Raw genomic sequence first — 21,465 nt, forward strand, 5'->3', positions numbered from 1 at the left:
GCTGCCCGTCTACCCCTGGAACCAATTTAAAATTGCCTACAGCCATGTGTTATTATTTTAGGCCTTCGATGCCTGTCTGCGGTCACTCCTTCCACTAGGCCTCCACTGACCACACCACTGCTGTCCGTGTACCCCTGGAACCAATTTAAAATTGCCTACAGCCATGTGTTATTATTTTAGGCCTTCGATGCCTGTCTGCGGTCACTCCTTCCACTAGGCCTCCACTGACCACACCACTGCTGTCCGTGTACCCCTGGAACCAATTTAAAATTGCCTACAGCCAGCCCAATTTTTTTATTTTAGGCCTTCGATGCCTGTCTGCGGTCCATTCTTTCAACTACTACTACACTGACCAGGTCACTGCTGCCCGTGTACCCCTGGAACCAATTTAAAATTGCCTACAGCCATGTGTTATTATTTTAGGCCTTCGATGCCTGTCTGCGGTCACTCCTTCCACTAGGCCTCCACTGACCACACCACTGCTGTCCGTGTACCCCTGGAACCAATTTAAAATTGCCTACAGCCATGTGTTTTTATTTTAGGCCTTCGATGCCTGTCTGCGGTCCATTCTTTCAACTACTACTACACTGACCAGGGCACTGCTGGCCGTGTACCCCTGGAACCAACATCAGAAAATATAAAAATAAGTATTTTGCTTATAAAAAAGAAAATACTGGTGAGATATCAAATGCAGACATTTTAACATTAAAAACAAACACACAACTAAAATCTGGTACAGTACTAAAAATGGCCACCAGCTACAATTACTTTCTCCTGCAAGTAGTTAACTGAAAGTTTTTTTAAATTGAAAACACACATATGGCATCCACCGAGTGTTGTCCTGTCGCGTCTTCTTTATATTATTGCCGAGAAGATGCAAAATAATGAAAATAATAAAATCATTAATTACCAAAATAATAGAGAAAGTCAACACCACATTGCAAATAAACATTCATTCCAAATAAAGAAGCAGGGCGCGTCCGAGGGTGAGTATATACCTAATAAGAATCTAATCACCCTCGGACGCGCAATGCTTATTTCCAACAGCCTTCCTTCCTAAGAATCATCCCTTCCGTGGTGTAGAGAGACGTTGTGTTACACTCCAAGGTGTTCCCCAGGTTGCCTTTCCTGAGCTTCGATCTACCGGCTCTCGTTTAGTAGTTGTTGGAAACTACGCTGCATTAGGCCTTCAAATTGGGTATGGGGTGTAGAGAGATGGTGTGTTCCACTCCAAGGTGTTCCCCAGGTTGCCTTTCCTGAGCTTCGATCTTCCGGCTCTCGTTTAGTAGTTCTTGGAAACTACACTGCATTAGGCCTTCAAATTGGGTATGGGGTGTAGAGAGAGGGTGTGTTACACTCCAAGGTGTTCCCCAGGTTGCCTTTCCTGAGCTTCGATATTCCGGCTCTCGTTTAGTAGTTGTCGGAAACTACGCTGCATTAGGCCTACAAATTGGGTATGGGGTGTAGAGAGAGGGTGTGTTACACTCCAAGGTGTTCCCCAGGTTGCCTTTCCTGAGCTTCGATCTTCATGCTCTCGTTTAGTAGTTGTCGGAAACTACGCTGCATTAGGCCTACAAATTGGGTATGGGGTGTAGAGAGAGGGTTTGTTACACTCCAAGGTGTTCCCCAGGTTGCCTTTCCTGAGCTTCGATCTTCCGGCTCTCGTTTAGTAGTTGTTGGAAACTACGCTGCATTAGGCCTTCAAATTGGGTATGGGGTGTAGCGAGAGGGTGTGTTACACTCCAAGGTGTTCCCCAGGTTGCCTTTCCTGAGCTTCGATCTTCCGGCTCTCGTTTAGTAGTTCTTGGAAACTACACTGCATTAGACCTTCAAATTGGGTATGGGGTGTAGAGAGAGGGTGTGTTACACTCTAAGGTGTTCCCCAGGTTTCCTTGCCATTGCTTCGGTCTTCCGACTCTCGTTTAGTAGTTGTAGAAAAGTACACTGCATTAGGCCATACAAAATGGGTATGGGGTGGAGAGAGATGGTGTGTTACACTCCAAGGTGTTCCCCAGGTTGCCTTTCCTGAGCTTCTATCTTCAGGCTCTCATTAAATTGTGGTTAAATGGAACAACTGCATTTGGCGTACTAGTTGGTTTGGGGCCTACTATCGGTGTCTGCCACTCCTTGCTGTTCTCCTCCACTGAACAAAGCTGTGCCGCCTGTTTACTACGGTTGCCAATTTTGAACTGCATTTCGACTACTTACTGATTTGGCCCTACTCTCTGTGTCAGCCTCTCATTCCAGTTGTCCTCCACTGCAATGCCCCCTGGTTATTCCTGTGTTACCAATTTTGAACTGCATTTAGCCCACTTTCTTCTTTGGGCCTATATCTGTGTTTCCACTTCATCGTGCCCATTGCCCAGCCAGTGATAGATGAGTCTGCTGGTACATTGACCCATAACGCAACATTCCCCGTGCACGCTACACAACAACATTGTGACCCTGCTGAAAGTCAGGTTGCTCTTCCCGCATACCATACCACCTTACACGGGGACAAAGAGGAAGGTGCAGATGAAAGTGCAGGTTCCTTCATCAGGTGGGGGGAGGAATACTAGTTGGCGACGTCACTGGCACAGGGCCTCTCATAGTACGCAAAAGTGTTGCTGCCGGTGGGAGGCGCCCCCGCCGTGCAAACACACCGCTGTACTTTGAGGGGCCCTGTGCCAGTGCCAATGCCAACGAGTGGGCCCCCCCTGCTTGCTCAGGTTCACAGCACTTGCAAAGTTGAAATACTTACCTCTCCCTGCTCCACTGCCGTGACGTGGTCCAGATTTCCTGGGCCCACTAATTACTTGAACCAGCCCTACCCCCCACAACTTTAGCCAAATGACCCCCAATTTCAAATGCCTTCCAATTATTATAAGGTAAATTACGCTTGACAAGCTTCATTAAGAAGAATGGATGGTTTTGACATTAAAATGGGCACTCTAGGTGTTTTCCTGGCCCCCACTCACTGCCGACTATGCTGCCCCATTGACTTGCATTGGGTTTCGTGTTTCGGTCGATCCCGACTTTACGTCATAATCGGCCGATTTCACTCGACCCGACTTTGGACATAGTCGGGTTTCGCAAAACCCGGCTCGACTCTAAAAAGGTCAAGGTCGCTCAACTCTAGTCCTAACCTTTAGTAATAAAACCTTTCCAAGGTTTTTTCCCAAAACGCACCTCAATGTGAATGAGTGCCAAGCAGGGTCTGGGACCCAACTAAAGACACCCAGCAATGGAAAGCTATATAAATGTAATGCCCATCTCAAAGAAAGGGAGGCCTCACCCTTGTGTGCACTGAGTGCCAGAACCTAAAGCATAGATGGATTTTACCTTTTCTTTTGTCAAAAACAGTGTTTTCTAAGTACCCTATGTTATTTATATGCACTTTTGCCTTTTTCGTATAGTAAGGTGTATGTTCATTTTTTTCTATCTTAAGTTTTGTTGTTCTCTAAGTGGGTCTAACCCTTTGTGAACTTTATAAAGAGCATGACAAGTGGGAATGATGGGACAATTAGGTGCCATAAATTTAAATTTATTCTTTAACCCCTTGTTAGACGCCGGGATTCTCCCATGGCACAGGATAGATCCCAAGCCTTGTTTGGTACAGTGGTCTCCCATTCTGGCTCGGCCGCTGGGATGACTGCTCCGCACAGACTCCTGTCCCAGCGCCTTACCCAGGCTTATGCTGTATGTGTAGTAACTGCTGGTTCTCCAGTTAAGCCTATGGTGACTACTGGTTTACACGTGCAACATTGTGCTCTGGAGCTTAAGTCCAGATTTCACCCCACTGAGCATGTCCATGATGTGGCACCTTCTCATTGGTGCTCGGAGCGTCAACTGCTCTGGTGGTGTGGCAGCTTCAGATTGGTCCACAGGCAAGGTCCTGTCTGTCTGGACTTGAGCTTAAGGTATAAAAGGCTCTCAATGGTGTACGCCTGTGCGCTAGTATCAACTTATGTTCATATGTGTATGAACTTTGCAACTGTGTGGTCTGTGTCTGCATGTGCTTGGGGTCAGCTGTAAGCTGTTAGAATTCCAGCTCCTCCAGAGAGGAGTTTATTTGTATGAATTCAGGGCTGGTGTATAGCCACTAGAATTCTGGCACCTCCGGAGAGAAGTTGTTTTGTGTGCAGTTGCTGACTGTGTGACCACTGTATGCTACCTGCTCTGTTAGTGAGCTTCGATCCTCTATGAGGGATTGTATCTAGCGTAATTATTTCCCGTACTCCTGTGACGTTTAACAGGGTATAGCACTCAGTGCTCTGTGGTATGTTGCCGCTCTGTGGAGTAACAGAGCTTGCTACTTATTTTTCTGTTCATACAGTGTGACAGATAACACTGTGTTTAGGTTGCTATTGTTCACATTAGTTTTACATCTCTGCACGGTGGACCCCGGGTGGCGAACGCACTTTATTATATTTTATTTATTGCGTTCCGCCAACCCTAACACCCCTTAACTCCCGGAGCTTTTTTCGTTTTTGCGTTTTCATTTTTCGCTCCCCTCATTCCCAAAGCCATAACTTTTTTTATTTTTCTTCAGTATGGCCATGTGATGGCTTATTTTTGCGGGACGAGTTGTACTTTTGAACGACACCATTGGTTTTACCATGTCGTGTACTAGAAAACGGGAAAAAAAATTCCCAAGTTCTGTGAAATTGCAAAAAAAGTGCAATCCCACGCTGGTTTTTTTTATTGGCTTTTTTGCTAGGTTCACTAAATGCTAAAACTAACCTGCCTTTATGATTCTCCAGGTCATTTCGAGTTCATAGACACCAAATATGTCTGGATTATTTTTTTTCATCTAAGTTGTGAAAAAATCCAAACTTTGCTAAAAAAAAAAAAAAAAAATGCGCAATTTTCCAAGACCCGTAGCGTATTCATTTTTCGTGATTTGGGGTCAGGTGAGGGCTTATTTTTTGTGTGCCGAGCTGACGTTTTTAATTATACCATTTTGGTGCAGATACGTTCTTTTGATTGCCCGTTATCGCATTTTAATGCAATGTCGCGGTGAACAAAAAAATGTAATTCTGGCGTTTTATATTTATATTTTTCTCATTAAGCCGTTTAGGTTAATTCTTTTTTTTTTTATAGATCGGGCGATTCTGAACGTGGCAATACCAAATATGTGTAGTTTTTTTTTGTTTTTTTCTATTGTTTTGTTTTTCACATTTTTAAAAACATTTTTATTTTACTTTTGCCATGTTTCAATAGAAACTGGCATAGCCTGATTGGCTGTGCTACATAGGAGCGATGCTCAGATCGCCCCTATGTAGCTGAATTACAGTATTGCTATGAGCGCTGACCACAGGGTGGCGCTCACAGCAATCTGGCATCAACAACCATAGAGGTCTTCAGGAGACCTCTGGTTGTCATGCCGACGCACCACTGAACCCCGATCACGTAACGGGGGTCAGCGGTGCGTGCATTTCCGGCAGGATGGCCTGAAGCGCCTGTTAAATGCCGCTGTCAAGAGTTTGACAGTGGCATTTTACTACTTAATAGGCACGGGTGGATTCCGCCCGCACCTATTGCGGACACATGTCAGCTGTTCAGAACAGCTGACATGTCCCGGCTTTGATGCAGGCTCACCGCCGGAGCCCGCATCAAAGCAGGGAATCTGCCATCGGACGTACTATTCTGTCCAATGGCAGAAAGGGGTTAAGATTAGTTTTTACCTAGAGCTTAGACCAAGACGTTAGTAAGAATGTCACTATATTTAAACTTTTGGGAAAAAAACTTAAAGGGAATTTAGAAAATGCGTCAGTGAACACCTTGGAGACATAAAAGGGATGATCCGTTGCTAGAAAAATTAGGGAGTATCATCAGGGTGACAACAAAGCTATCGCCTTTTGTATTTTAGAGGTTGTCAGACAAAATGTCAGAAAAGGAGACTGGAATAAACTAATCCTCCAAAAAGAATGTCAATGGGTTTTCCGTTTGGACTCTCGCCCCCATGGGGCTGAATGGACAGATGACCTTGGTTGTGTTATTTAGGATCTGTATGTGGGAATTTCTCCTGTAAGTCTGTTACACTACTTCTTGATCCATACAGGAGAGCCACGTTTTGCGTTGCTGGACACCTCTTACCATGTTGTATACCACAGGTGATATCTACTGTTCTGTGACCCCAGTATTTATTCCACACACTCATACTTCCATTATTGCATTGTGTGCTGATCAGCTAATCATCTACCAAGGCTTTTCAGTCATTACAGGAACATTTGCCTTATGTTATATGGTTTACTTAATTCATTATAATGTATAGATATTATGATTACAGAGTTTATTGTACAGCAACAAGACATCTACTGACCATTTTTATTATATAGTTTCATATTCTGAAGCTGTAAATCCCACAATATCTCTCTTTGTAACTTCTCCTATATTCTTCCTCACATCCTTTTCTATGGTCAGTGCTATCTTGGTAGCCTGTGTATCAGGACTGAAGAGCGGATTCTATTGTTAACGGTATTCTACACCCCACATTTTCTACTTCATTTTCATTCCTTCATCTTCCCTGACATCTTAATTCATCTCGTCAAGCAACTGTGAATAAACCTGTTAAAATTAATCTCTGCATCGTCCTTCCCGTATTTATTACATGCAGTTGGTCAAGCTTAAGAGGGGATGCTAGCGAGTAATATTATCTGCCATTGCTTGTACAGAGATCCGTGCTCAAATCCCCCAGACACATCTCGCATACGTGCATCGGTGGCAGGATACATTGACTGATATATGTAACAGCATTATACTAATCTGCCTATTTTGGGGTTTGGCAGAGAGATTGTAACTATATATATTGATTCTGGTTATATCTATTTTAGCTCTTCGCAAGATATTAAATACCTGCAGTAACTTGAATCTCTTGCATTATATGTTTTCCCTCATTTATTGGCTCCCACTGTGGCATTTTTTGTAAACTGCTGCAATATCTTATCGTTTCCTACACTGTGCAGGCGCTTTCTCCAGGCAACTGACTATTTAACAGTGCGGGGCCTTCTCTCGGCATCTATGTACTCGTACTGCGCTTGCAAAGTACAGGGCACTGTTTTAGACATACTGACATTTTCTGAGCCCCAGGAGGACATACGCTCGAATTAGGATCTTGACCTTTTGTGCCTGGAATTCCTGTGCATGCGCTTTGGAAGATCCTGCTGCTGGCGTACATGCGCTCTACACCTATTTTGGGCACTTTTTTTCACTGCATTAGCCCACTAGCATTCTGGGAGTGTGTGATATCATCAACATGCTCACTTTATAGAGTGACTGTCTACAGATAATAGCCGACATAACACACCATAGTGTGTTTTTCTATATCTTGTATACACCATGTTTCAAATTATTATGCAAATTATATTTTTCTCAGATTTTCCTAAATGGTCAGTGCAAATAACAGTCAGTCTAATAAAATTTATCACCCGTTAGAGTATACATCGAATTTTATTGAAGAAACCTCCCAATGATAACAGAATAATCTCCAAAATGAATAAAAACGCTGCACTGTTCAAAATTATTAGGCACAGTAGAATTTCTAGACATTTGATTTGTTTTAATGAACTGAAAATGCTCATTTGTGGAATTTGCAGCATTAGGAGGTCACATTCACTGAACAAAAAAGCTATTTAACTCCAAAACATCCTAACAGGCCAAGTTACATGTTAACATAGGAGCCCTTCTTTGATATCACCTTCACAATTCTTGCATCCATTGAGTTTGGGAGTTTTTGGAGAGTTTCTGCTTGTATTTCTGTGAATGAAGTCAGAATAGCCTCCCAGAGCTGCTGTTTTGATGTGAACTGCTTCCCACCCTTATAGATCTTTTGCTTGATGATACTCCAAAGGTTCTCTATAGGGTTGAGGTCAGGGGAAGATGGTGGCCACACCATGAGTTTCTCCTTTTATGCCCATAGCAACCAATGTCTCAGAGGTATTCTTTGCAGCATGAGATGGTGCATTGTCATGTATGAAGATGATTTTACTCCTGAAGGCACGTTTCTGCTTTTTATGCCATGGAGGAAAGTTTTCAGTCAGAAACTCTATATACTTTGCAGAGGTCATTATCATACCTTCATAAACCTTAAAGGGCCCTACCAGCTGTTTCCCCATGATTCCGGCCCAAAACATGACTCCTCCACCTCCTTGCTGACATTACAGCCTTGTTGGAATATGCGGCCATCCCCCAACCATCCACTACTCCAGTGTTTCCCAAACTCCAGTCTTCACGGACCTCACAGGTCATGTTTTCAGGATTTCCATAGTGTTGCACAGGTGAGAGAATTCCTGAGGGCTTGATGAAACTTCCACCACCTGTGCAATACTAAGGAAATCCTGAGAACATGACCTGTGGGGTCCGTGAGGACTCTGGTTTGGGAAACACTTCACTACTCCATCCAACTGGACCATCCAGGGTTGATCGACATTCATCAGTAAACAAGACTGTTTGGAAATTAGTCTTCATGCATGTCTGGGCCCACTGCAACCGTTTCTGCTTGTGAACACTGTTTAGGGGTGGCCGAATAGTAGGTTTATGCACCACAGCAAGCCTTTGATGGATCCTACACCTTGGGACTCAAAGGACTCCAGAGGCAACAGCAGCTTCAAATAACTGTTTGCTGCTTTGTAATGATATTTTGGTAGCTGTTCAATGAATTTGCCTGGCAGAACCCTTCCTCGTTATACCTTTATCTGCATGAACTCTGTCTGTGCTCTGTTTCAGTCACAAATCTCTTCACAGTGTGATGATCACTCTTAAGTTTTCATGAAATATCTAATGTTTTCATACCTTGTCCAAGGCATTGCACTATTCAATGCTTTTCAGCAGCAGAGAGATCCTTTTTATTTCCCATATTGCTTGAAACCTGTGACCTGCTTAATAATGTGGGACATGATTTTTAAGTAGTTTTCCTTTAATTGGAATCACCTGGAAAACTAATTATCACATGTGTATAAGATTGATTTCGGTGATCCATTGAGCCCTGAGACACAATACCAACCATGAGTTTCTTTGAAAAACAAAACAAATCTTTATGACACTTAAATCCAATTTGCATAATAATTTGGAACACAGTGTAGTTTGGGGTTGTTTTTAAATGGATTAATAGATATTGATATTTTAGGGCATTTCTTTCTTAGATGCTTATACAAAAATAGCAATAACAATGTTGGGAAGTAGAGACATACATTGACCCATAATTGCCCTCTCTTCCTGGAATGGCGCCAGCCTTTCCTTCCTCTAGGGGTGCGCTATGGATGACGCCTTTTAAACTGCTGTATTCATCTTTTGGACCTAGACTTATTTTACCTAATAAACAATAAGTATTATCTTCTACACAGCTGTAGGCTCATGACCATTTTTTTTGTTTGATGTGTGGTCTAAAGTATATGTTTTATTAGTAGATGTCGGGAATAAAAATAAAATGTTTTAAAATAGTAAAGATAGTAACATATTAATGATTCTACACTACTCCTGTGACACCACTGCTTGAGTCCTCCATCAGGTTCTGTATTTCCTGGTCAGTCTCAACAAACTTGTGATGCACATGGCCACTGATTAGAAGCATGGAGGAGATGACTTGGTCAGCAATTCAACTTATGTTCCCATGTGGAGACACGGGGGTCATTGGGTGTCCTGGTCCACTAGCCGAAACTACATGGACCAGGGCACATGCCCGCTGTCCTTTTATCGTGAGCATAACACTACTCAGAAATCTCAGGGTGAAGGTAAAACAGTGTGGTAATAGTTTATTGAACCACAAACAGGCAAATAACACATAGAACAGTCTGAGCAAAATACCCAAGATGGTGCACAATTGCACAGTCTCACCATTCCGCAGAATCGACAGGATAAGAGCAGCTGTTACTTCAGAGCTCACAGGGTCGACTACCCCATCTGTCACATGCACACAAAGAGGAGGTAACGACAAGCTTAGGAAGATGACGGTCCCTTGAGTTACAAGGCCAGTTGACTGGAGGGTGACAACCTGGCTTCATCTTTCAGGGCAACTACTCCACCTGGCTTCTCCAAGCATCTCCATGGAGCAAGGTGACTGGCGGGTCCCAATACTGGCTTTCTCCAAAAGTATCCATGGATTTGCCGTGGTCAATGGAGCAGATCTGTATTTTTCCAGCTGGGGTGGTGGTCCCCTAAGCTGGCATCCTGTAGAATAACAAATCTTTTCCCTCGTGATGGAGGTTACTGTCCTGTAGAGAGTCTCTGTACTCTCTGGCTTTTTGGTTTTTTGAAAGTGTTCATGTCTTTGTTATGCAACAGACACAGACTTATTTGGGTGCAGGAGGAGTTTACACTTTTCTGACATTAGATGGTGATGTTGTTACTGTTATATGCTTAGTTGATGCATATACTTGTTGTACTTTGGTTTCACTTTCTCTGTTGTAAAAGGTCCTTTAGATTTCCTGTTATGCTGTGTTAAGAAGCTGATGCATGTACCTCATGTTGTGTGTAGGTAAAAGTTGAATTACCCCATATAATCTACTCTCACAAGTTTCTTCTACGACCAAACTATGCAACAGGTTATGGGCCCAGCATAGAAGACAAAAAGGACTTGGTGAATGTAAAAGAATACTTCAGAGCAATTCTCTACAAACGACAAGTTAAAGATGAGCAGCAGTTCAGAGATGAGACTCACAGTAGCTAATATGAACAATGAGAACTGTCAGTTATTAGTTATTGTTTAAAAATGATTTATGGGAGGTAATCGCTACAGACAGTCCCAATGATAATGATCTGACATGTGATAAGAAAAACAGACAAGCAAGAGCTACTATCAGAGAAACAAATGATACACACGCGCTACCTCATAGAAAAAGAACAAAAAACCCTCAGCTGCAGGAAAACAAGACAGGGAGGTGCCACCGCTGTCAGTAAAAAACCAAGAAAAGTAAAAAACCAATTGAATCCGTGCTAGAGGGGTGAAGGAAATGAACTAAATAAAATAAATGTGACAGTACAATATGCAAAACTCACACAATAGAGTAATGCAATGATACCTCAAAAGGGAACGGATACCATGCTCGCCTGCACACCGCGGACCTGGAGCAGGTCAGCTGCGACTAATGACCCAGCCGGGACAGAAGCCTAGGACAAGAGCTGCACTAATTGTGCCGTAAACAATAAAAAACTCACCAAGGGGGAGATGTGACGCTGTGTGGCGAGATGGATGCAGTCCTGTCCAGAAGAGAAAACCCAGCGTGTGGAAATGCAGGCAGGAGGGCGGGCGGGCAGGGGATGATCAGCCGCAGCGCAGCAAGGCAATTGTGGAAGCTACGTAGAGCCAGGGAAAGCCCCGGCCGGTGGCGTCCCTGGATACGAGCAGGAGAGGGGAAGTGGCTGGCACGAGGCTCAGCATGTGACGTCACAGAGATAGTACGGGGCAGCGCAGAGACCAAAAGCCGACGCGTTTCGAAGGAGTAGCGTCCTTCTTCATCAGGGTTACCGGTCTCTGGATGCACCCAGACATATAGCCCCAGGGTTGTCAATCAAAGTTCACCGCCTGCCCATTTAACCCATAGTAATAGCGACTGCTGTAACTGTGCTAATAGTCGAGCCACAGGAATTCTGACACCATAGATCCCAGCAGAAGAGCATAGAAATAGAGTACTGACACCTAAAACAATTTACACAGATACTATAACAGTACTCAGCTAAAAAACGTATAATTGTATATAAAAAAGTGTGTACTGACCTTGTAAAAATAAGGCAATAGAGCTGCCACTGCCAAAACTAACACAATTAAAACCAACCTTTAATAAATAACAAATAAACGTAATAAGTGTGGGGCATTAAATGGGGGGGAGGGGGTCATGGGAGGGGGGACAAACAAATGTGAACTGGAATCACTGATACCTAAAAGTGTGTGAATGAAGAATAAGAAATATATAAAAAATATATAACATCTATATATAAAAACTATATATAAAAAGGGGGGGGGGTGCTACCCCAATGCATAACATACATAAACCTATACCTATACGGCCTATACTCCCCGTATATTTCTAGTCCGTGGTTAAGGCCTTTTGGGGCAAGACTATCCAGGGTGAAAATCCACTGGGATTCAGACCTAGACATAGCTTTTATTAAATTGCCCCCTCTTAAGCTCTGTCTGATCCTTTGGATTCTCAAAAAAATAATGCCCTTAGTAGATTTGTCATGCCTTTCACAGAAGTGGCGCGAAAGTGGATGACCCATAAAACCTCTCTGAATATTCATGAAATGTTCTTTAACTCGGACCATGAGGGGCCTCTTAGTGCGGCCTACATATAATTTTTTACATGGACATTCTAATAGGTAGATGACTCTAGTGGTGGAACAAGTAATAGTGTCTCTGATGCTAAATACATTCATGGCATCAGAGTCGGAGAAGGGGGAGCGGCATCCTTTCTTAAAAGATGTGTGCCGACACCCAAAACAAAACCCACAAGGTGTAAAACCACCCTTACTGGCACCAAGGGCACCGACTGGGTGCTTACAACTGGAGGCATGTTTAATAGTGGGAGCTATGATGCTACCTAAAGATTGGGCCTTCCTGAACACAAATCTAGGTATGTCCGGCAAAAGCTCCCCTATGATTCTGTCCCTTTGGAGCACGGACCAGTGTTTCTGAATAATAGATCTAAATTTGGTGTGCCCTTCATGAAACTGGGTAACAAACGGTAACTGCCGGATTTGGTCATGGATGGTATTTGGCTGGTTAGTGGGTTTCACTCTATGTATCAGAGAATCTCTGGGTATCTTCATTACATCCTTCTTTGTTTGTTCTAACAGTGAACTGGGGTAGCCTTTGTCCAGAAACTGTTGAGTCAGAATGGCCGAATCTCCATTATAGTCCTCCAAGGTGGTACAATTCCGTCTAATTCTTGTGTACTGGCCCTTGGGGATGTTTGTTAGCCAGACCGGTAAAGAGCTACTATCAGCTTATTAGTGGAGGATGATCAGTTAATCCACATAAGGAAAGAGAATACAGCAGAGGGAATGTGGGAAGCATTGAGAAAGCTACATGAAAGATCTAGCTTAAATCACAAACTTTTCCTGCTAAGAAAACTTTACAAGATGAGATTAAGTGCAAGGAAAGAAAGGCAGGAGCATATAATCTCCATGATGGAGGTGGTAACACAGCTGAGATCAGTTGAAGACATTAAGGAAAGCCATAAAGCGGCAATATTATTGTGCCATTTACCAGATTCATACACTGCTCTGATAAATGCACTAGAGACAAGACCTGAAGCAGACATTACACTAGAGTTTATAAAGACCAGACTTCTATATGAATATCATAGAAGGAAAGAGCAAACAAACAATTCCACTGAAAGGGATCGTGAAAATGCTCTTAAAGCGACAGACAAGAAGCCCCATAATACAGACAATAAGAGAATGTTTCAGATGTAAGAAAAAGGGACATGTAAAGAAAGACTCTACTATCTGGAAAGCAGAACAACAGAAATTACACCAAAAGGAGAATAAACAGAAAGTAAAAAGCACAGCTTCTAACCCACATGCAGATCACTGGAATGGTACATTTAAAGTAACTGAGAGTCATCATCAGGCTGGTTTATTAACTCAGGAGCAACAACTCACATGACTAGTGATAAAAGCTTCTTTACTGAACTTGATGAAAACGATCCCGAGGTCCCCGGGTAACCAGGGTAAACATCGGGTTACTAAGCGCAGGGCCGCGCTTAGTAACCCGATGTTTACCCTGGTTACCATCGTTAAAGTAAAAAAAACAACCATTACATACTTACCTACCGCTGTCTGTCCCCAGCGCTCTGCTTCTCTGCACTCCTCCTGTACTGGCTGTGAGCACAGCGGCCGGAAAGCAGAGCGGTGACGTCACCGCTGTGCTTTCCGGCTGACCGGCGCTCACAGCCAGTGCAGGAGGAGTGCAGAGAAGCACAGCGCCGGGGACAGACAGCGGTAGGTAACCCTGCACTTAGTAACCCGATGTTTACCCTGGTTACCAGCGAAGACATCGCTGAATCGGCGTCACACACGCTGATTCAGCGATGTCAGCGGGAGATCCAGCGACGAAATAAAGTCCTGGCCTTTCTGCCCCGACCAACGACATCACAGCAGGGGCCTGATCGCTGCTGCGTGTCACACTGGACGATATCGCTAGCCAGGACGCTGCAACGTCACGGATCGCTAGCGATATCGTCCAGTCTGACGGTACCTTTACTGTAAAATTCAAAGATGATAATTGTTCAATCCTAGCAGGAGATAAGGTAATAATGTCAAAGCAGGTGAACAATTATATCATCTAGACATATTAAAGGAACAGATGAAGTTCTGTACACATGATTACAAGAATTGTATTCACTTGTGGCATAGACGTATTGGACACAGGCATCCTGAGTAGTGATGAGCAAGTGTACTCGTTGGTCGGGTTTTCCCGAGCACGCTTGGGTGACCTCCGAGTATTTGTTAGTGTTAGGAGATTTCGTTTTTGTCACCTCAGCTGAATGGTTTACAGCTAGTAGCCAGGCTCAGTACATATGGGGGTTGCCTGGTTGCTAGGGAATCCCTACATGTATTCAAGCTGGCTAATAGCTGTAAATCATTCAGCTGAGGTGACAAAAACTACATCTCCGAAGACTAACAAATACTCGGAGGCCACCCGAGCAACCAGAGCAACGAGTATATTCACTCATCACTAATCCTGAGAGTATAATGGCGTTACAAAAGAAGAATTTGACAAAAGATCTATTGATATCTGATTGCTCAATTACCGTAAAATGTGAACGTTTTATAAAATCTAAAGCTACAAGAGTATCTATACCTAAAGAGAGTGAGACATAAAGCACAAGACCACTTGACTGGGTACACACTGATGTATGTGGACCCATGAAAGTGACCACATCAGGAGGTAATGGATATATGGTGACCTTCATAGATGACTACTCAAGATACACAGTCACGTACTTGATAAAGAACAAAAGTGACGTTTTTAAAAAATTAGAAGACTGTGACAAAGTCAAATAACAAGTTTCAGAGGAAGCCAATCATCATCATAAGTGATAATGGATGTGAATATACAGGACACCAAATAGAAAACTACTTGAGACCGTATGGAATAGAGCAGAGGTCCCCAACTCCAGTCCTCAAGGCCCACCAACATGTCATGTTTTCAGGATTTCCTTAGTCTTGCCCAGGTAATAATTGCATCACCTGTGCAATGCAAAGGAAATCCTGAAAACATGACCTGTTGGTGGGCCTTGAGGACTGGAGTTGGGGACCTCTGGAATAGAGCATCTAAAGACTGTTCCATACACACCTGAACAGAATGGGGTAGCAGAAAGGAAAAACAGAACTCTGTCTGAAATAAGATGTGTGCTAATAGACTCCAAACTACCAGAGAAATACTAGGGTGAAGCAGCAATGACAGCTACTTATCTGTAAAACAGACTTTTTTCAATAAAACTGAAAAAAAAAAACATGAACTGTGGCCAGGTAACAAACCAAGTGTGAATCATTTAAGAGGTTTTGGTTGCAAAGTTTTTGTGTTTTATTCCAGAAGAAAAACACTCCAAACTTCAAAACAGAGCCATTGAAGGAATATTTGTTGGATATAGTGACAATTGCAAAGGATACAGAATTCTAGATCCCAAGACAGACAGAATCACAGTGAGTAACAGTGTAACATTCATTGAAGATCTAAATGATGACATAATGACATAACTAGAAATGAAAAATGAGAGCAACGACAGTGATATAACTGCAAGAACATCTGATGAGAAAAAGGTGAAAATCGAAAATAAAAAAACAAAAAGTCAAGAGATACAGCTCCATACAGACACAGAATCAAGACGTTCAATAAGGGAAAACAAGGGAAGACCACCTCAATGTCTTTCATACAAGGCAAGTAGAAATAAAATTTATGAACCTACATCTTGGGAGGACATATCTCAACTTTCAGAAGAAGAGGCCAACAAATGCATAAAGGCTGCAGAAACAGAAATAAAATCCAAGAATGATTTAGAGACATTGACACTGACAGAACTACCAAAAGAAAAAAAGGCTATAGGTTGTAAATAGGTTTTTAAAGTAAAATACCAAGCAGATGGCACAGCTGATCGATACTGAGCAAAACTCGTAGCTAAAGGCTATTCTCAGAAATATGGAGAAGACTATGATGAGACATTTGCTCCAATTTTCAAACACACCACAATCAGAACTTTGCAGTTGCAGCAATGAAACAAATGCAGTTGAAACATCTGGATGTAAAGGCAGCATTTCTGAATAGAGACTTAACAGAAGACATTTACATGGAACTACCGCCAGAATTCAAGGATAAAAGGACACCAAACCTGGTTTGTAAGCTGCGGAAAAGTGTATATATAGTTTAAAACAAGCCGCTAAAGCATGGAATGATAAAATCACAGAAGTACTCATAAATTAACATTTTCATAGAAGCAAAGCGGATCCTTGTCTATATACAAAGATATATGTGGACAATATTTTAGTTTGTTTTGAAGAAAGGGATGAAGCGGAGATAGTGAAAACTTTGGATCAACACTTTGAGATCAAAGATCTGGGAAATGTGAAACAGTACCTAGGCATACAAGAAGACAGGAGTTTCCTTCTTAATCAAAATCACATGATTCAAGACATAATCGAAACATTTGGATTGAAAGATGCAAAACCAGTAAAGTCTCTAATGGAAACCAACTATTTGAAGGAAATAAATAGTGAACAGAATCTGTTACCTAATAATGAAGACAATGGGAAAATTATTATATCTTGCGACTGTTACAAGGCCAGACATTGCAGCAGCAGTAGGAATTTTGAGCAGGAAGGTTTCAAAGCCAAACAAAATGGAATGGAAGGCAGCGAAGAGAGTAATCTGTTATTTGAAAGGGACTAGCAGTGTTAAACTGAAACTACCTGCAAGTGAGAAATGCATTTTAACCAGATACGTTAATACAGACTGGAGATCCACTTGACAGGAAATCTACCAGTGGCTATCTTCTCTTGCTCTCAGGCAGACCAATTTGTTGGACTAGTAAGAAACAATCTATAGTAATATTGGCATCGACAGAAGCAGAATATGTCACCTCAGCTCATGCCAGTCAAGACGTTCTATGGTTAAGACTACTGCTAACAGACAGGACAACAACAATTGGGACCAACAAAGATGTATGTGGACAATCAAGGATGTCTAGTTCTTGCTCAGGTGGAAAGAATTAATCCAACACTAAGTCCTTAGTGTTGAGAAAGGGTGTTGGTAAGTATGCAACAGCTACAGACTTATTTGTGTGCAGGAGGAGTTTACACTTTTCTGACAGTAGATGGTAGATTCATATACTTGTACTTTGGTTTCACTTTCTCTCTGGTAAAAAGGTCCTTTAGACCAGGTGTCCCCAACTCCAGTCCTCAAGGCCCACCAACAGGTCATGTTTTCAGGATTTCCTCTGCATTGCACAGGTGATGCAATTATTACCTGGGCAAGACTAAGGAAATCCTGAAAACATGACCTGTTGGTGGGCCTTGAGGACTGGAGTTGGGGACCCCTGCTTTAGACTTCCTGTTATGCTGTATTAAGCTGATGCATGTACCTCATGTTTTGTATAGATAAAAGTTGAATTACCTCATATAATCTACTCACAAGTTTCTTCTGCGACCAAACTATGCAACAGTCTTAGCTTAATCTCTGTCTATGGAGGTATCTATCCTTTTTACAGTTAGCAAATGACCTTCAAACCAGAATTCAGAATTAAAGGGGAAAAATGGTGATGAGACCAACTAATATTCTTTGATTATGTAATCTATTTGCATAGTTCCCCCCTATTGTTTTTCAAGTCAACAAACTGGCTGACCTGGGCAATGTGTAATCAACATATCAGCAAACATCATTGTTCAATGACTCTGTATCACTGTCTTGCAAAGATAGTAGACAGTAAGTTGTAGAAGCTGATATAAGATGCAAAACATTAGCTGTTCATACATTTAGAAATATCATTTTTACCTGCAGGAAGAGTCAACATTTCAAACTCTTGACCAACAAGAAAGAAGTGCATAAATTCAAAAGTCAACATATAACTAACAGTCTATTCTTCCTTGTTTGCTGAAAATAGACGTGTGGTTAATTAAGATAAAATACTGTGTTGTTACATTCCACACTGTACAAGATCAGAGACTGCAACATCTATATGTTACAGGTGCTTCTCACAAAATTAGAATATCATAAAAAAGTTCATTTATTTCAATACAAAAAGTGAAACTCATATAGAGTCATTACAAACAAAGTGATCTATTTCATGTTTATTTATGTTAATGTTGATGATTATGATTTACAGCCAATGAAAACCCAAAAGTCATTATCTCAGTAAATTAGAATAATTAACAAAAAACACTTGCAAATGCTTCCTAAGCATTTAAAAATGACTGCTGGCTTGACAGATGTCCAGAAGGCAGTCATTGACACACTCCACAAGGAGGGTAAGCCACAAATGGTCATTTCTAAAGATGCAGGCTGTTCAGCGTGCTGTATCTAAGCATATTAATGGAAAGTTGAGTGGAAGGAAAAAGTGTGGTAGAAAAAGGTGCACAAGTAACTGGGATAACCGCAGCCTTGAAAGCATTGCTAAGAAAAGGCAATTCAAAAATTTGGGGGAGATTCCCAAGGAGTGGACTGCTGCTGGAGTGATTGCTTCTAAAGCCATCACACACAGACATATCCATGACATGGGCTATAAGTGTCGCATTCCTTGTGTCAAGCCACTCATGACCAATAAACAACGCCAGTAGCGTCTTACCTGGGCCAAGGAGAAAAATAACTGGATTGTTCCTCAGTACTCCAAGGTGTTGTTTCCAGATTAAAGTAAATTTTGCATTTCATTTGGAAATCAAGGTTCCAAGAGTCTGGAGGAAGAGTGGAGAGGCACACAATCCAAGCTGCTTGAGATCTATTGTGAAGTTTCCACAATCAGTGATAATTTGGAGAGCCATGTCATCTGCTGGTGTAGGTCCACTTTGTTTTATCAAGACCAAAGTCATCGTAGCCATCTACCAGGAAATGTTAGAGCAATTCATGCTTCCTTCTGCCAACAAGCTTTTTGAATATGGAAATTTCATTCTCCAGCAGGATTTGGCACCTGTCCACACTGCCAAAAGTACCAGTACCTGGTTTAAAAGCAGCAGTATCACTGTGCTTGAATGGCCAGAAAACTCGCATGACCTTAAAGGGAACCTGTCACCCCGAAAATCGCGGGTGAGGTAAGCCCACCGGCATCAGGGGCTTATCTGCAGCATTCTGTAATGCTGTAGATAAGCCCCCGATGTTACCTGAAAAAGGAGAAAATGACGTTATATTATACTCACCCAGGGGCGGTCCCGCTGCTGGTCAGGTCAGATGGGTGTCTCCGGTCCGCTGCGGCGCCTCCCATCTTCATTACAAGACGTCCTCTTCTGATCTTCAGCCACGGCTCCGGCGCAGGCTTACTTTGCTCTGCCCTCTTGAGGGCAGAGGATAGTACTGCAGTGTGCAGGCGCCGGTAAGGTCAGAGGCCCGGCGCCTGCGCACTGCAGTACTTTGTCTGCCCTCAACAGGGCAGAGCAAAGTACGCCTGCGCCGGAGCCGTGGCTGAAGATCAGAAGAGGACGTCTTGTAATGAAGATGGGAGGCGCCGCAGCGGACCAGAGACGCCCATCTGACCTGACCAGCAGCGGGACCGCCCCTGGGTGAGTATAATATAACGTCTTTTTCTCCTCTTTCAGGTAACATCGGGGGCTTATCTACAGCATTACAGAATGCTGCAGATAAGCCCCTGATGCCGGTGGGCTTACCTCACCCGCGATTTTCGGGGTGACAGGTTCCCTTTAACCCCCATAGAGAATCTATGGGGTTTTGTCAAGGGAAAGATGAAAGACATCAGACCCAACAATGCAAACGAGCTGAAGGCTGCTATCAAAGCAACTTGGGCTTCCATAGCACCTCAGCAGTGCCACAGGCTGATCACCTCCATGCCACGCCGCATTGATGCCAAAGGAACCCGGACCAAGTATTGAGTGCATTTACTGAAGTTACATTTCAGTAGGCCAACATTTTGGATTTTAAAATCATTTTTCAAGCTGGTATTACAAAAATATTCTAATTTTCTAATAAACACTTGAAATAGATCACTCTGTAATGACTCTCTATAATATGAGTTTCACTTTTTGTATTGAAGAACTGAAATTAACTTTTTGATGATATTCTAATTTTGTGAGAAGCAACTGTATATCTCCTATGTTTCCCCTTATTATATTCAGTAATTGTATTATTACATGGAATTCTTTATGATGTTTCATCGATCTTTTTTTCCTCATATCGAGGTCCCTGCAATATCGGATCTTCTTTGTGGAGCTCTTCTATAGTTAGAGAATTTTTCTAATTTACCTATCAAGGATGGATATGGATAAGGACAAAATGGCAGAGAGGCTATTACAACTCACCCTAGAAATCCTCTTCTGGCTTACTGGAGAGGTGAGAGATTCTGATGATGTCACATTGGGAATAACAGACTGACATAACTGGAGCGGTGAGGACTTTGGGAATGTCTATAATGAGATTTGTTAATGTGTCTCTCCATAACCAGGATTGCACAGTAGTGAAGAAGACTTCTAGTGAGCACCGTCAGTCCCCTGTTTCTGATGGGTGGGAAAGACCCCTGAGCCCAGTCACAGGGCCTCCACCTCGCCCCCTGGTATATGAGGACATCAATTACCAGAAGATCCTAGAACTCTCCTACAAGATGATTCAGCTGCTGACTCGAGAGGTGACACTGCTCGGACATTATACAGTAACGCTATGAAGGTTCTTATAAGGTGTCATGATGTCACCGTCTATTTCTTCATGGAGGAGTAGGAATATTTAGAAGGACACAAAGATCTGTACATACAAAAGAAAGTGGGTGGTTCTCCAGCAAAGACAAACCCAATTAAAAGGGAAAAAATCTTCTTTATTAAAGTAGTAAAAAATGAAAAAATGCATTGGTCACCATGAAAGTCCACAATACATCAGCAAAGGTTTCTGATGACATCATTCAAAGTAACCCACAACTGGGCCTACTGTTAATGATGGCAGGCTCCTTTAGAGGCATCAAGGTAGGACCCCTAAAACATTGCATAACAGCCACTCATACTATCATTCCTAGGAAGTGGTGTTCTAAGCCCCAATTATCGGGGATTGGATAGTTGAAATGGATTTCCTACGTAGGATGAAGAGGCTATTCACCGTTACGACACAGCGTGAGGATACGTTTTACAAAACATGTCAGAAATGGATTATGTTTCGCGAATTGCTGGAATTCCTAACACTCTTGGAGACAAATTAGCGGAGTAGGGTAGAACAGAGCGGCAGTTAACACAAACGGGAGAAATTCAACTCTCCTCATACTTCACCCCTTAGTTTTCTTCTCTTCCCCACCCCCCATTTTCTTCCGTCCTCTTAACCCCTTTCTGACCTTAGACATACTATCCTGT

General features: G+C 42.6%; 1 protein-coding gene across 2 annotated transcripts in view; it reads left to right on the forward strand.

Annotated features, from left to right (window-relative positions):
- LOC138663797 (oocyte zinc finger protein XlCOF8.4-like) overlaps positions 1-21,465 on the forward strand; it is a 55,247-nt gene that overhangs the window by 19,836 nt on the left and 13,946 nt on the right. Inside the window, exons 1-3 of one of the 2 annotated variants that reach the window (XM_069750141.1) lie at positions 16,792-17,227; positions 20,317-20,467; positions 20,580-20,759. In XM_069750141.1, coding sequence (XP_069606242.1) covers positions 20,390-20,467; positions 20,580-20,759 — 258 coding nt within the window. In that variant the 5' untranslated portion in view covers positions 16,792-17,227; positions 20,317-20,389. Of the gene's footprint in view, positions 1-16,791; positions 17,228-20,316; positions 20,468-20,579; positions 20,760-21,465 lie in introns of those variants that run through there. The other variant, XM_069750139.1, reaches the window with a different exon arrangement.

Source organism: Ranitomeya imitator, chromosome 2, assembly GCF_032444005.1.
Source record: "Ranitomeya imitator isolate aRanImi1 chromosome 2, aRanImi1.pri, whole genome shotgun sequence".
NCBI classification, from domain to species: Eukaryota; Metazoa; Chordata; class Amphibia; order Anura; family Dendrobatidae; genus Ranitomeya; species Ranitomeya imitator.